The sequence below is a fragment of the Sus scrofa genome, chromosome 2 (assembly GCF_054392235.1).
Source record: "Sus scrofa isolate SSC_HxYL_T2T_F1_AM1 chromosome 2, Sscrofa_HxYL_maternal_Yorkshire_Landrace_v2.0, whole genome shotgun sequence".
NCBI lineage: Eukaryota > Metazoa > Chordata > Mammalia > Artiodactyla > Suidae > Sus > Sus scrofa.
The window spans coordinates 77,416,102-77,432,691 of record NC_139384.1 but is presented as its reverse complement, the minus strand read 5'-3'; the positions used below and the strand labels follow the sequence as shown (position 1 = coordinate 77,432,691).

The following is a 16,590-nucleotide window of genomic DNA, read 5'->3' as shown; positions in this document are numbered from 1 at the left end:
TATTTCTAATTCCACAGAGTCTATCCCTTATTGGCACAGAGGAGGCACCAAAGACAATCATTTCACAATATATGTAAATCAAACCATTATGCTGTTCACCTTTAACTTACACAGTAATATATGTCAATAATTTCTCAATAAAACTGAAAAAGGTTAATTGAATAATCCTTTAAAAAACAATTTAGGTGATTAAAGATAAAAAAGAGAAAAAATGAAAACAGAAACCATTTCCATTAAATACTGAAGAGACCCTTCAGTTGTTCACAGAAACAAAGCATAGGCAATATGGCTTTCATCACCAGGACCGTTCATGCCTGTGTTTCATCCCTTTTTAAGGAAAGTCCCATAAGGCTAGAGATAAGATAAAACAATGCTTGTTTGTATATTCATCATAAATTTTCCATGGGACCTACTATTTTCTATTTAATTGCATCATCACTTTCAACTATTGAAAAACCACTGCAGAGATTTTCATAAGTGTTGAAAATGTGAAGCAGAAAGAAAAAGCTGAGGGAGGTAAAACTTATTGAATGGACTTAGACACATTTTTGGACTTCAAGTCATTCATTGCTTCAGTGCCCTGAGATAAGAAAGGTTTTGATCTCCCTGCCATGTAATACGTAAAAGGGCATTAAATTGGGGAATGATATTTAATTACTAAATACATTATTCTAATGACTGAAATGCCTGTGGAAAAAAAAAAACAATGACCACATTATTATTAGATTCCAGATTTCCTTTAGGTGTCACAAATGTCCTACACATCAGCTTTATTTTCCCCTTTTGCAATAAGGAACACAAAGTAAAGAATGCTTGAGAGATTTACACACTCTACATATAGGGGGTAAGAGATTCTGGACTCAGACAATGATCTCTTTATTCTTGTACTGGGGTGCTCTTCTCCCCACCACAGTTAATGAGTAGCTTTCTTTCAAAACTTAGTTTGATTCCCAAAGGGAAAACTAAGGTTGATGAATTCATTTCTCCTTTTTTGGATTCAGTCTCGTTTGTGAATTATGAGAATGAGCCTGCTGTTATAGGGGCCATTATGGCACAAATGTTGTGGTTTATAGGGTTTTCTATGAATAGTCATACATGTCATAGTTCAGTTTGAAAATACGAGATTGGGAATTCCCTGGTGGCTCATCAGGTTCAGGACTTGGTGTTGTCACTGCTGTGGCTTGAGTCACTACTGTGGTGCAAGTTTAGTCCCTGGCCTGGGAACTCCTGAATGCTGGAGGCATAGTCAAAAAGAAGAAAACCTAAGATTGAAAATATTTCCCATAAGAGATGAAAATTTTATGTGGAGCTCTCATGAAATGAGAAGTATTAGACAGATTTAAAGAAAATTTTCAATACAACCATTAATTATAAGAGGATGTAGTTCATGGTAATTGATTTATGCATTAGTACAAGAAGTGTAGGCATCTATTACCAAAATTGAACACACATAAATTGTTAGTGTACAAATACCTAACCTCCATTCATATATTATACAGAAATTCTTACTTATATGGAAAAGGCAGCAGAATTTTCATAGGACTGTCATAAGAAAAAATTGATATAAATAGCAATAATAAATAATAAATAATATAATATAGTTGTAAATATAAGCAAGAAATAGATGTGTGAATTTAATTCATCTGCCTTTGAAGTTTAAGCTAAATATTGTGTTTTTTAGGTCTTATAAAATAGATTTGAATTTCTCCTTAATAGGTTTCTTGCGTAAAAGACACATAAACAAAAAAAACCTTAAATACCTTAATTTAAATAAATCATCCCCTTAGAAAAGTTTGCACAGGGAAATATATTCAATATTTTGTTATAACCTAAATGAGGAAAGAATCTGAAAAAGTATATTTATATATGTGTGTATATGTGTATATGTATGTGTGTGCGTATAACTGAATCACTTTGCTATACACCTGATAATTAATACAAAATTGTAAAACAACTATTCCTCAGTATAAGTTAAATAAATAAATAAATATCACTGACATATATATTGATTTATTAGGAAGGAGAACCACTGGTCTGATTGTTTACATTTGATTTTAAATTTAAATGAAGCTAACATGATCTAGCACTCGTAGAATGTTTGTGCATATTTTAAGGCAAGGTAATTTCTAGCCCTGTGTCTGAGTTTTAAAATTATATGTGACTGCTTATATTTTCTTGATTTAGAATCGTTTTATTTTCTTAAATGGGAAAATATTTCATCTTGATACTTTGTCTTTAAAAGTTTGGCTCTATTTTACTGTGATCATGGACTTGTCATCTCTAATGATCCTGTTCTAAATTCTTCAGCCAAGGGTCTCTAAGTACGTGTGGAGAGAAAGAAGTAAATAACATAGAAAAGCAATAAAGTAAGAGTTCAGAAGACTGAGTTTAATACAACTGAGAAATATTCCTGAAGTTTCTGGGGTGTACAGTCCTCAAATGTGAATATTAGTGAAAAACTTAAATCCAAAATATAGACAGAGTGGTTTTTTGACACTTTTCTTATTGTCTTTTATCTATTTCTTTTTTTTAACCAGTGGATGTACAAGCTACAAAGAATCACAAAATTTAACACATGTCTCAGAATTCTTCCTTCTGGGACTCTCAGATGATCCAGAAGTGCAGCCCCTCCTCCTTGAGCTGTTCCTGTCCATGTACCTGGTCTCCGTGCTTGGGAACCTGTTCATCATTCTGGCTGTCATCTCGGACTCCCACCTCCACACTCCCATGTACTTCTTCCTCTCCAACCTGTCCTTGGTTGATATTGGTTACACCTCCACCACCATTCCCAAGATGATTGTGAACATCCAAACTCACAGCAGGGTCATTTCCTATGCAGGCTGCCTGACGCAGATGTCTATTTTCATCCTTTTTGGATGTTTGGATAGCCTCCTCCTGACTGTAATGGCCTATGACAGGTTTGTGGCCATCTGTCACCCACTGCACTACCCAGTCACCATGAACCCACACCTCTGTGGCTTCTTAGTTTTGATGTCTTTTTTAATTAGCATTTTGGATTCCCAGCTGCACAATTTGCTTGTATTACAACTTACCTGCTTCAAGAATGTGGAAATTTCTAGTTTCTTCTGTGACCCTTCTCAGCTCCTCAAACTTGCCTGTTCTGACACCTCCATCAATAACCTATTAATCTATTTCATTGGTACCATCTTTGGTGGTATTCCACTCTTAGGTATTCTTTACTCTTATACTCAAGTTATTTCTTCCATTCTGAGAGTCTCATCATCAAGTGGGAAGTATAAAGCCTTCTCTACCTGCAGTTCTCACCTGTCAGTTGTTTGCTTATTTTATGGAACAAGCTTTGGGGTGTACTTCAGTTCTGCTGTTTCACATTTCCCAAAGAAGGGTGTGGTGGCATCGGTGGTATATGCCGTTGTTTCTCCTTTGATGAACCCCTTTATCTACAGCCTGAGAAACAGGGACATCAAAAGTGCCTTGTGGAGGCTTCTTAACAGAATAGTCTAATATTAATATCTGTTCCACTATTTGGAATGTAGGTTGGAAAGGGCAGGAAAACAAAATATCTAGACTTGGAAATCCTTCTTCCTTGGCTGCATTATTTTTGTAGTTTCATGGTTTTCATTCCTCTCCATGTTTCATATCTGAATACTGTCTCTCTTGGTATTTTATTGGATTTGGAAAATATTGTGCAACCCATTGCATATCATTGAATGACTGAATCCAATATGCATAGACAGCTTCCAGTAGTGTCTGACAATGACCCTGCCATCCATGTGAAATACACATCTCTCTTTTAATATACTTAAAATTTACAACCCTTTCCACAATTTATATGTATTTTCCTAGAAGCTAAAATCTATCAGCAGTCAAATGTCAAAGAGTAAAATGGAAGAGGAGATGAAGATGGTGGAATAGGAAGATGCTGGGCTCACCTCCCCTCACAAACACATCAAAACACGGCTAATATTGAAAGACTCTCACTGAAATTGAACTAGGGACAAGCAGGATGACCCCTACAACCAAAATAATAAGAAAAAAGCACAAAGAATTTGGTAGGAAGGGAAGAAAACTGATCTATCAATTACAATCAAGATCATAGAAATACTCTACAAACAGTGATATATGAACAACTTAAATTGGACAAACCATAAGAAATGTGTAAATTCCTAGAAATAGACAATATTCTAAGACTGAATTCTGAAGAAATAGATAATCTGAACAGACTGAATACTAATAGTGAAATTTAATCAGTATTCAAAAAAATTCCAACAAGCAAAAGTTCAGGAATGAGTAGCTTCACAGGGAAATTCTACCAATCATATAAAGAAGAGTTAATACCTATCTTTCTCAAACAATTCCAAAAGGTTGAAGAGGAAGGAACACTCCAAAATTAATTATATGAGGCCAATTTACCCTGATACCAAAACCGGACAAAGACACTACACAAAAAAAGAAAATTACAGGCCAGGAATTCTGATGATTAGATGACTAGTTCCCGTCGTGGCACAGTGGTTAAAGAATCCTACTAGGAACCATGAAGTTGCAAGTTCGATCCCTGGCCTTGCTCAGTGGGTTAAGGATCTGGCATTGCCGCAAGCTGTGGTATAGGTTGCAGACGCAGCTCGGATCCTGCGTTGCTGTGGCTGTGGTGTAGGCTGGTGGCTGCAGCTCCAATTAGACCCCTAGCCTGGGAACCTCCATGTGCCATGGGAAGTGGCCTGAGAAAAGGCAAAAAGACAAAAAAAAAAAATTAGAAAACTGAATTCAACAGGGCCATACAGGAATTAAATAGGACCATACACCATGATCAAATGGGATTTATTCCAAGGATGCAAGCAAGTTTGGTTCAATATTTGCTAATCAATCAATGCAGTATACCACATTAACAAAAAGACAGATAAAATCACATGATCATCTCAATAGATGCCAAAAAATCATTTGACAAGATTTAACACCGATTCATGGGAAAAAAAATCCAAATAAAGTTGGTATAGAGGGAACATATCTTAACATAATAAATGTCATTATGACAAAACTCACAGCTTACATACTCAATGGTGAAAAACTAATAGATTTTCCTTTAAAATCAGAAATAAGACAAGGATGCCCACTCTCACCATTTCTTTTTAACACAGCAGTGGAAGTCTAGCCACAGAAATCAGACAAGAAAAGAAATAAAAGGCATCCAAATTGAAAGGGAAGAAATAAAACTCACAGATATCTTGATGTCTTATTTGCACATCTTGATGCTATATAAAGAAAGCCCTAAATTCTCCACTAAAAAAGTCTTTGAAATAACAAATAAATTCGATAAAGTTGCAGGAAATAAGATCAATGCACATAAATTTGTTGTTTTTCAGTATACTAATAATGAACTTTGAGAAAAGAAAGCAACAAGCAATCTAATTTACAATCACATCAAGAATAATAAAATACCTAGGAATAAATTAAATCAAGGTGGAGAAAGACCTATACCCTGAAAACCATAAGATATTGATGAAGGAAATTTAAAATGATACAAGAAATGGAAAGAAATACTATGTTCAGGATTGGAAGAACTAATATTGTTAAAATGCTTCCCAAAGCAACCTACAGATTTAATGCAATCCTGCTCAAAACCCCATGACATTTTTCACAGAATTAGAGTAATTTTTTAAAATTTGTATGAAAACACCAAAGGCCCCAAATATCTAAAACAATCTTTAGAAAGAAGAACAAATCTGAAGGAATCATACTCCCTGACCTCAGACTACCATACAAAGCTCTGGTCATCAAAACAGTATGATACTGGCACAAAAAGAAACACCTCAATCAAGGGAACAGAATAGAGAGCCCAGAAACCCATGCACACACGGTCAATTAATATATGACAAAGGAGGCAAAAATATACAACTGGGAAAAGAGGGTTTTTCCAACAAGTGGCTCTGGGAAAACTGGACAGTCACATATAAAATAAGGAGATTAGAATATTTTCTCACACTATACACAAAATAGTTCAAACACCAAAATGTAAGACCTGAAACTGTAAAACTCCTAGAAGATAACATAGGCAGAACACTCTTTGACATAAGTCTTAGCAATATATTTTTTCTGGATCTGTCTCCTCAGGCAAGAGAAATAAAAGCAGAAACTATATATTGGAATTGACAAGCATGCACATCTGAAAACATAATTTTGTAGCTCTCATATTTTCATTCATTTTCATGTTTCTTATGGGAATATTGTTTCTATTGATACATCTTTAATGGGATTGAAGGAGTATCCTGGAATACTACATGTGTTAAAAAATGCCTTTGAAACTGATAACAAAGGTGGAATCTCCTGTTTTGTCACCTATGAACCAAGCACACTGCAGAATTTTTACAACTATCTTTTTTTTTTTTTTTTTTTTTTTTTTTTTTTGGCCATTCCTGCAGCATGTGGAAGCTCCTGGACCAGGTCTTGAACCAGTCACACAGCAGTAACTAGAGCCACACTAGTAATAACACCAATCCTTAACCCACTGAGTCATAAAGGAACTCCTATCCTTTTTAACTATGCATGTAATTCTCAACCCTTTCCTCAGTCCTTGTCTCTTGTCCCCAGACTGTGGCATCGGCCAAATCCAATGATGCAGGTTATGTGAAAGAATGCATTTCACTTGTCCTCAATCATGGCTTCAAAGTAAGCAGCTGATGATATTTAAAAATCCTCTTGCCTGAGTCCCACCAGTATAGATTAATATTTAACTGGACTATTGTTTTAACAACTATGGTTTTGCATGACCTTGAAGAGTCTTAACAACATCCCACATAGGTCTAATGTGCAGCCAAAGTGAACTGTTGATATTTGTCAGACTTTTCATTCAAAAACTGCTAGTATCCATGGTCATATCAATATTTCCTTCATAGATGCTACACATAATTTCTAAGGTAGAAATCTGATCTTTCTGAAAAGCTTCCAGTAACTAGTTTAATTTACTCTGCCTTTTACCAAGGAGCTAAATTGCAATCAACTTTACTGATAATGAACTTTGAAACTCAAATTGTGCTTTAACCTGGTGGCCAGAAAAGGCCTTATTATCTTCACAAATGAGATCATGAGCAGATTAAAGGTTGATTTAATATCATTTATTGCTACTCTCCAAAACTAGTATAGTGAGGACAGAGACTCTGAAAACCTTTGTTTGTATAAGGGGGAATAAAGTATTCACACTTTTACCAGAAAAAGTAATATTTTAAACACATAATCCACTATTTCCCTTCTTCCCCTGACCACTGGATCTTATATAGAGTATTTTATAAACTCCTGAGAGAAGAGACATGTGGTTGGTTTATTCCCATTCATGTGAATATTCAATAGCATTTTTTTACCCATCTAATATGAGAAGGATGAAGTCACACAAAAAAGGGCATGTTTATAAGTTTCACAAATAAAAGAGGAATAAAAATTTAAGATAGAAATTTCTCAGACATCTAAAAATAGAATTCAAGAGTGTGTTGGTCCTTCTGTTTCCTTCAAGATTATTCGTGATAGCATGAATGTGGGATTCAGAAGAACAAAACAAATCATTTGGAAACATATCTTTAACTTTGATAAACCATGTCTTCTAAACTCAATTTAGAAGTGGTCACAGTATCTGATTTCCTCCTCCACTATGAAATGATCTCCGTTTATTATCATAATTCTTTTTTTCATTTATTTATTTTAAGTATAGTTGATTTACAATGTTTTGTCAATTTCTGCTGTACAACAAAGTGATCCAGTCATATATATATATGCATATGTTCACTCTTTTTCTCATATTATCTTCCATTATGTTCTAGCCCAACAGATGAATGGATTAGGATGTGGTACATATATTTTTTAAAAAGAATTTTAAAAGCTATTTATTACACTTTTCTTATAGTCTAGTATTTGACTATAATACCTTTTTTTTTTTTGCTTTTTAGTGCCACACCCACAGCATATGGAGGTTCCAGGCTAGAGGTCGAATTAGAGCTGTAGCTGCTGGCCTATGCCACAGCCACAGCAATGCCAGATCTGAGCTGCATCTGTGACCTACACCACAGCTCATGGCAACACCAGATCCTTAACCCACTGAGCAAGCCCAGGGATCAAACCTGCATCCTCATGGATAATAGATTTGTTTCCACTGAACCATGATGGAAACTCCCCAAAATTTCTTTTTTATAGATTATTTTCACTGTTGTTTTCCCTTGGTTTATTCATTTTCTTAAGTTTTATTGAAGTGTAGTTAGTTTACAAGGTTGTGATAATTTCTGCTGTACAACAAAGTGACCCAGTCATATATATACACATATCCATTCTCTCTGATGATTTTCCTACATAGGTTATCACAGAATACTGGGTAGAGTTTTCTGTGCAATACAGCAGGCCCCATGTTGGCCAATCGTTCCATATAATTCAGTGCACATATGCCAATCCAAAACCCCAAGTCCAACCCTCCCACACCCCTCCCCACCTGTCCCCTTTGGTAACCTTCAGTTTTTCGAAGACCATGAGTCTGTTTCTGTTCTGCAAATAAGTTCATTTTTTATTATTTTTTAAAGATTCCACATATAGGTAATATTATATGATGTTTGTCTTTCACTGTCTAAGTTCACTTAGTATGATAGTTTCAAGGTCCAACCATGTTGCTGCAAATGGCATCATTTCATTCATTTGATGATATCCTCTTCTTTTTCTCTAAGCATCTTATTTTTTTTTTTTTTTGTCTTTTGTCTTTTTAGGGCTGCATCCATGGCATATGGAGGTTCCCAGGCTAGGAGTTGAATCAGAGCTGTAACTGCTGGCCTATGCCACAGCCACAGCAATGCCAGATCCAAACTGTGTCTGTGACTTACACCACAGCTCACAAAAACACTGGATCCTTAACTCGCTGAGCAAGGCCAGGGATTGAACTCACAACCTCATGGTTCCTAGTTGGATTTATTTCCACTGCACCATGACAGGAACTCCCTCTAATTATTTAATAGACTCCTTCCATTTGGTTATTTGGGATCTCCCAAACTTTCTTCTGATATTTATGCACACACAGACCAGTAGCATTTTTTTTCTTCCATGTCCAACTTAATTGTGTATATAGTCTAGTTTTCTACATATTAGTTAGAAAAAAATCTGAGTTCCTCATACAAAGAACTGTGAGCCTGTTCTTTGTATGAGGAAATACAAAGAACTGGAATACCTCAAAGATAAGATATATAATGTTGCAACAGACCATCACCTCACATATCCCACTTTTTAAGACAAAATTACATTATATTGGGAGTGCCACGGCAGCCGAGCAGTTAAGAACCTGCCATGGTCACTGCTGTGGCTCAGGTTGGACCCCTGACCCAAGTACTTCCACATGGCAAAAAAAAAAAAAAGTGCACTGCGTAATGACGTCAGGAGTTCAAAGATAAGAGATCTAAAAAAAAAAAAAATATATATATATATATATATATATATAGAGAGAGAGAGAGAGAGAGAGAGAGAGAGAGAGGTATACCTCCTTTTTAAGCAGAAATAAAATGTTTGTTGAATTCAGGCACTGAAGGACTGTGGCTTACTCTGAAAAAAAATAGAAAAACGCTGTTGGCGTAAGAAAAACAAGAGGGTATTTCTGACTGTAATGGCCAGTAGCAGCTTGGTGGCACTGGCAGAAGTGCCCAAAAGAGGGCAATTTCTTCCATGTGCCAGTTCTCTAGCAAACATTTCTTGAAGAGGTATTGTGATGGGTTGGAGACCCAGCTGGAAAACAGAGGAATATCTCTATTGTCTATTCTTCTAGGGGACAACTGTCCTCATAGAGGGTAAAGGCTGTGTGGAGGTGGCTTCAAAGATGCTCCCAATAAACCCCACTTCCTGTATTGATACCATTGTATATAACAATCTCCTTGAGTGTGGACTGAACACAGTGATTTGCTTCCAGTGAATTGACTTTGGAAAAATATGGGGCTGTCCTCTCCAACACTGAATGTGTAGAGTCAGCTTTCATATTGCCAGTCCTCTCCTGCCATCCCACCACTTCACTTCTCTTCCATCAGGGAAGCCAACTGCCATATTGTCAGAGGCCCACTTTGTAAGAAACTAAGGGAATCTTTTGGCTCTCAAAGAACTCAATTATTTCAACAGCCATTCAAGGGAGCTTAGAATCAGATACTCTCCTAGTCAAATCTTGACAGGATTTCAGCCCTGGTGTACCTATTGAATATATACATCTCTGAGACCCTTTGAACTGTTTAAGCAAAATAGTAAGTTACCAGATAAATATGTCAAAATAGCCGGTTGTGTAATGTCACAACATATATCAACTGGAAAGAAAAATTAGAACTGGAATTTAAATTAATTATAATTGAAATTTTTAAATCCATAATATTAGAACTAGAAATTGAACAATCACTCTAATAGCAAAAAAAAAAACCCATAAATATGCAAGGCATAAAATCCAAAATCACAAACCAATACTATAAAAGAAAACCAGAAAATGAAACATGCACCCCTACGTTCATAACAGCACTATTCACAATAGCGAAGACATGGGAACAACCTAAATGTCCATTGACAGATGAATGGATTAAGAAGATGTGGTACATATTACAATGAAACACTACTGAGCCATAAAAAAAAGACAAAATAATACCATTTGCAACAACATGGATGGATCCAGAGACTCTCATACTAAGTGAAGTAAGGCAGAAAGAAAAAGACAAATACCATAAGATGCCATTTATCTGTGGAAACTAAAATATAGAACAGATGATCCTATATAAAAATAAGAACCAAACAGACAAAAAACAGAAATAGATCATGGCCAAGAAGAGCAGACTTGGGGCTCCCAAGGGGGAAAGGGGAGGGAGTGGGATGGATGGGCATTTGGGGGTTTTTTGGATGCAAACTCTTGTATTTGGAATCGATGGGCAATGGGATCCTACTGTACAGCACAGGGAAATATGTGTGATTGGGTCACTTTCTTGTAAAACAGAACTTGAAACATTGTAAATCAACTATAATTTAATAATAGTGGTAGTAGTAATAATAATAATAATAAAACCAGGAGGTACTCAGAGATAGAAATCTTAACTAAGAAAATAGAAATATTAACAGAATCTTGGTAGGGAAGACCTCAATCTCACTAAATTACATGACTAACTCAGTTAATTTGCAGATAAAAGTCACATATTACTTTCTCTAACTGAAAAAAGCAGTGCCTGAATGCAATAAGATACACATTATCTTATCAGCATTGAGGAGTAGAGGTCAGCTTCCTCTCGAAAAGACAAAGGGCCTGGATCCTTCCTAATATATTCACTGTTCACATTTTCTTCCTCCATTAAATAGGAAAATCCTCAGAGATTGGGAGACTTTGGGCTAATTATCTGCTGCGTACCTTGAGGTCTCAAGGTCATTATACTGTAAATAATCAGACTGTGCTTCTTAGCTCTTTATTTAGCCAACTCTAGTCCAATGAGATCCATATGTGTTTGTCTCCTTTTCCTGGAGTTGTTTGCACCAGGTGGTCTTCCTGCTAGTCCTGAGGACAAAGCCACAGCCCTCATCCAACACCAGGTAGGGGAGAGACATGCCATCTGCCTTCCTTAGTCCAGCTCCAGCAGAGACACAGCACAGCTCAGGGAGAGCCAGGTGCAATGAGATACAGTGAATGCAGGAGGGGTTGGGGAGCCTGGTTTTCTCATCATCAAACTGGGAGGACTGTTGGGATAGCCAGAGGGAGGATAGCAAATTGCAAAGATTCAGCTCAGACACCTATGAAGTTGAGGTTGTTGGTACTGGCAGGGATCCTAGAACTTTTGTTTAAAATTCTGTTTTCACCTCATACTGCTTCTATCTTCCATTGGCATCTTTTCTACCTGAATAGGAAATAGGTCACTCTAAATGACGCCTTCAGTGCTCCATGGATGTGATGAATGTGATGATGCTGATAATGATGACAGTAACCACAATATCACAGACGTTTACCTAGGGATTCCATGTGCAGGCTCTGGGCAAAAATTTTTAGGTACTTTCTTTCCTTTTATATGTATTACCACCCCACAAAACAAAATGTTTTATCATCATTTTATAGTTGAAGATAGGAACACAGTGTATTAAAGCAGTTTTTATCATTCCTTGGGGTAGAAATGGGATAAAGTCAGATTTGAATACAAACAGTGAATCTCCATTCATAGGGCATCTACACAGTACTCTCTCCTGCCAACACAATTTGCATTCTGGGAGCTGAATTTAGGAGAAATGCCATCCCTCTATGAGGAATAATTGACTTGAAAACCTCTTAAGTTTGCATGTGAAGGCAAACTTTGGTTTGAGATCTGGCTTTGGTCCTAAATTTCTCAAGAGTTCATAAGAGGGATGCATTTGATGGGAAATAGGTACTTGAAAAATGTTGAGGATTTGAGACATATTTAACAAGCTTTATATAACCACTAGGAACAAAAAGAACAAGAAGCAAACTCTCTTCCCTTTCATCCTAGGCAGAGACCCCTGCACACAGGGTTCTTCCCTTTTGAGGTTCATGGTGGACCACAGTGCAGGGCATGGGTTGCACCCGCTTCAACAACCATAGGAAGGGAAGCTGATCAGAAGGCAAGTATCCAAGAAAAAAAATCAGCCATGACAATTCAAGGCAGTTTTCTCTCTTGTTCCTGCTCTTGGACTTGCTTCACAGTCCACTTGCTGTTCATTCTTAACATTTATACCTTTGATCACCAAAAGAGTAGAGAGTCAGGGTGTTGGGTTCATTTCTTAGGCAGAAAACAGTTGAAAGGAGCACCTTAGGAAGCTTGGAAGGGACTTCTGAACCTCTGCTTAAACTCTCTGAAATTTAGGGAACAGAGTGGAGAAGTTCAATATGTGGGCCTCCAAGATCCACAATTTAATTTTGAATCTTGCATGCTCTATTTATTATCTGAGTGACACTGGTGAGTTCTCAATATCTTGATCCCGAACATTTGTCATCTAAATTGATATACCATTGATACAACCATGTTGAGTGAGAATGAGACAGAATGGATATTAAGCATGTGACTACATGTATAATGACTGCATTACAGCAAGAGAAAAGTGAACTTGAGGTATCATCATCATCATCATCATCAAGTTTAACTACCAATTACTCAACTCAGTGAAAACAGTCTGTGATCTTAAGTTTAGTTTTTCCCTGGATCATGAGAGAACTTTTTTTTTTGTCCTAAAGCAAGTATATCCTGAGTGACTGGAAGGAAACAACAAAGTCTCACTCATATCTGATTCCTCAGAGTTGCTCCTTTCTTGGCACAGGATAGGCTACAAGAACCAAAATCTCTGTTAGGTGTGGAATAGACGCCCCGCTTGCTTCTCAGAAACAGAGCATGGACAACAGGTCTTGCATATACTGGGGACTTTCCTGCCAGTACTTTCATTCCTTCCATTGATGTTTTGTAGGATGAGACAAAAGATGAAACAGTGCTTGTAAGCCTCTTGTTACCTTCTACATGAGCTATTATTTTCTGTTTAACCAAATCTACAAATTCAATTTTTTAAAAACACAGTAGATCATAAAAAAGGGAGTGAGAGAAGGAAAAGGGGTAGTTAATGTGATTGTGTGGATGGAGACATATTTTAGGATTTGTACTCATTCTGTAAATGAATTCCCTGATAGAGGACAGGCCTCTCCTTCTCTCTCATGTAAGAGAATATAAGATCATCAAACCTTTATTAGGATGTACTTCATCAATTCCTAACTACTGCAGTAAAGATTCAAATTCTAGTTTAAAACTATGACTGAATATTTATTAAGCACTGACCTCTCTTAGATGCCACTATTTGGGATCAGGATGGGAGGCATAAAATACCATGTTGAAATGGTATACTGATTAGTTTGAATTGAATATGGTTGAAAAGCAGACAATACAAGAAAGAAGCTCTGATCTCCTCTCTCTCCCTGAGAAGCAGGAAATAAATCTCTCCTATGAAAGGGGCATGCACTGCATCTGGATGTAGAAGGACCTCCTTACCATCAGTGATAGGGAATTAGGAGCCTAGAAGCCTCTATAAACAAACCTTGCCATTTCTTTAATTTATAACCCCAAGTCCAAACTCTTTAGATTCTTTACTAAGCACCTCAAAACTAAGTGTTTTTGTCCTGTCAATTCATCATCAATTTATTGTTTATTTATATAAAAAGTATAAAATTGCCTCTTTGGGCACTTCTTAAGTCTGATTTCTGTGCAACCTCAATGTGCATGAATTCAAATGTTTCTTTTTCTCCTGTAAATCTGTCTTCTGTCAATTTTATTATTATTCCATAAACAGGAACTCAAGATGGTTAAATGATTGGGGTTGGTCAATGCAAATTATTACATTTAGAATGGATAAGCAGTGAAGTCCAATCTCTTCAACTATGTCCAATCTCTTGGGATAGAACATGATTGGAGACAGTATGTGATGAAGAGTGTGTGTGTGTGTGTACACATACATATATGGATCACTGTGCTGCACAGTAGAAATTGACATAACACTGCAAATCAACTATACTCTAATTTAAAAAGGGGGGATAGACAACACTACACTGTCCTAAAAAGGGGAGTTAATGATTCTATTTCAATATGAGAGATATCAGTGCAACAAAGTGAAGAGATTTACACACACTCTACAATTAGTGGGTGAAAGATGTGGGACTTAGACAAATGCCTCCTGATTCCAAACCCAGGGCTCAGTCCCACCAGAGCGGAATAATTGTTTTCTTTTGAAACCTGCTTTACTCTCAGATGAGCAAATGGAAGTAGAACCATGGATTCCTTCCGTTGGCATTTGGTGAGCTCAGTTGAGAATGAGCAGAATGGACCAAGTGGTTTTCAGGGGGATTTTTGCATAAATATTGTGGATGATGGGGGTTTCTTTAAATAGTAATGCATTTTCCAGCTCATTTTATAAATGTGAGATATGGAAATACCATTCCCTATCTAAGACAGAAATTTTCATGTGCATATATCATGAATGGGTTATTGCTTGTCGGGTTCAGGGGTCTTTCTAACTTAACCTTGACAATCGGAGTATGTAGTTGATTTTGTCTGAATTTTTTTCAGCAGGAAAATAATTGTAGGCAATCAATATTATAATTTCTCAGGTTTCAATGTTTGCAATTCAAACAGTTATCTTGTATGCATATATATTTAGGAAATATGTAATATGGAGTGTAGCACAAGAATTTCTTTAACTGTGTCATAATAAAGTTGAAAGATAAAATGAAGTTTATCCCTTAAAATAAGGTATGCTTATTTTAAATACTGAAATAGATATATGTACTTCAGAGAGGCATAAAAGACAATACTTTTGTAGACAAGAACTCAGAAAACTGTACACATAGTGTAACACTTTTTAAGAATGTTTTTAAGAAAACTGATTGTGAATGCATAAATCAATAAGAATCTTATGGAAACACTGAAAGAAAAATGCATGTACCCACTTCATAACAATCCCTACCTTTAGACAACTGAAGTTCAGGAGAATAAGATCATTCAGAAATAGCAAAAACTCTCAAGTTTTATCAGTAATAAACATGATTTCTAAGTATTATTGGATATTTATATCTTTATATGGTAACAATACATAACATGGAGTTCCCGTCGTGGCGCAGTGGTTAACGAATCCGACTAGGAACCATGAGGTTGTGGGTTCGGTCCCTGCCTTGCTCAGTGGGTTAACGATCTGGCTTTGCCGTGAGCTGTGGTATAGGTTGCAGATGCGGCTCGGATCCCACGTTGCTGTGGCTCTGGCATAGACCGGTGGCTACAGCTCCAATTTGACCCCTAGCCTGGGAACCTCCATGTGCCGCAGGAGCGGTCCAAGAAACAGCAAAAAAAAAAAAAAAAAAAAAAAAAAAAAAGACAAAAAAAAATGCATAACATCAAAAAGCCTACAAAAAAATAAATACTGTAGAGGGTGTGGAGAAAAGGAAACTATCCTATGATGTTGGGGGGAATGTAAAATTAGTACAACCACTATGGAAAATAGAATGGAGATAACTTAAAAAAATACAAGTCAACTACAATAAGTTCCAGCAATCCCACACCTGGGCATATACATGGAGAAGATCAAAACTTGAAAAGATACATGCACTCCAATGCTCATTGCAGCACTATTTACAACAGCAAAGATGAGGAAGCAACATAAATGACCATTGTAAGAGGAGTGGATAAAGAAAATATGGTACATATTTACAGTGGACTATTATTCAGCCATAAAGAATGAAATAATGCCATTTGCAGCACCATGGATGGACTTGGAGATTATCATACTGAGTAAAATAAGTCAGACAGACAAAGACAAATATCATATAACATCATTTATATGTGGGATATAATTTCTAAAATGGTACAAAAGAATTTATAAAATAGAAAAAAAATATATTTTTTTAATTTTAGTCTTAAGAGTACCATAAGTGAAACCATTGGGGGCATGGAAGAACTGGGAGTTCAGGATTGACTTCTACACACTACTATATAGATAATGGATAAATAACAAGAACCTACCGTATAACACAGGGAAATATATTCAATGTTCCCATAATAATTTCAATGAGAAAAAAATCTGAAAAAGAGTAGATATGCATATATGTGTAACAGATTC

General features: G+C 36.3%; 1 protein-coding gene across 1 annotated transcript; it reads left to right on the top strand.

Moving 5' to 3' along the window:
- The first annotated feature begins 285 nt into the window (after window positions 1-285).
- On the top strand, window positions 286-3,483 carry LOC106508080 (olfactory receptor 7E24-like). The gene is made up of 2 exons (XM_013990375.2): window positions 286-350; window positions 2,538-3,483. The coding sequence occupies exons 1-2, from the start codon at window positions 286-288 to the stop codon at window positions 3,481-3,483; spliced, it is 1,011 nt and encodes a 336-aa protein (XP_013845829.2).
- The last annotated feature ends 13,107 nt before the right edge of the window (window positions 3,484-16,590 follow it).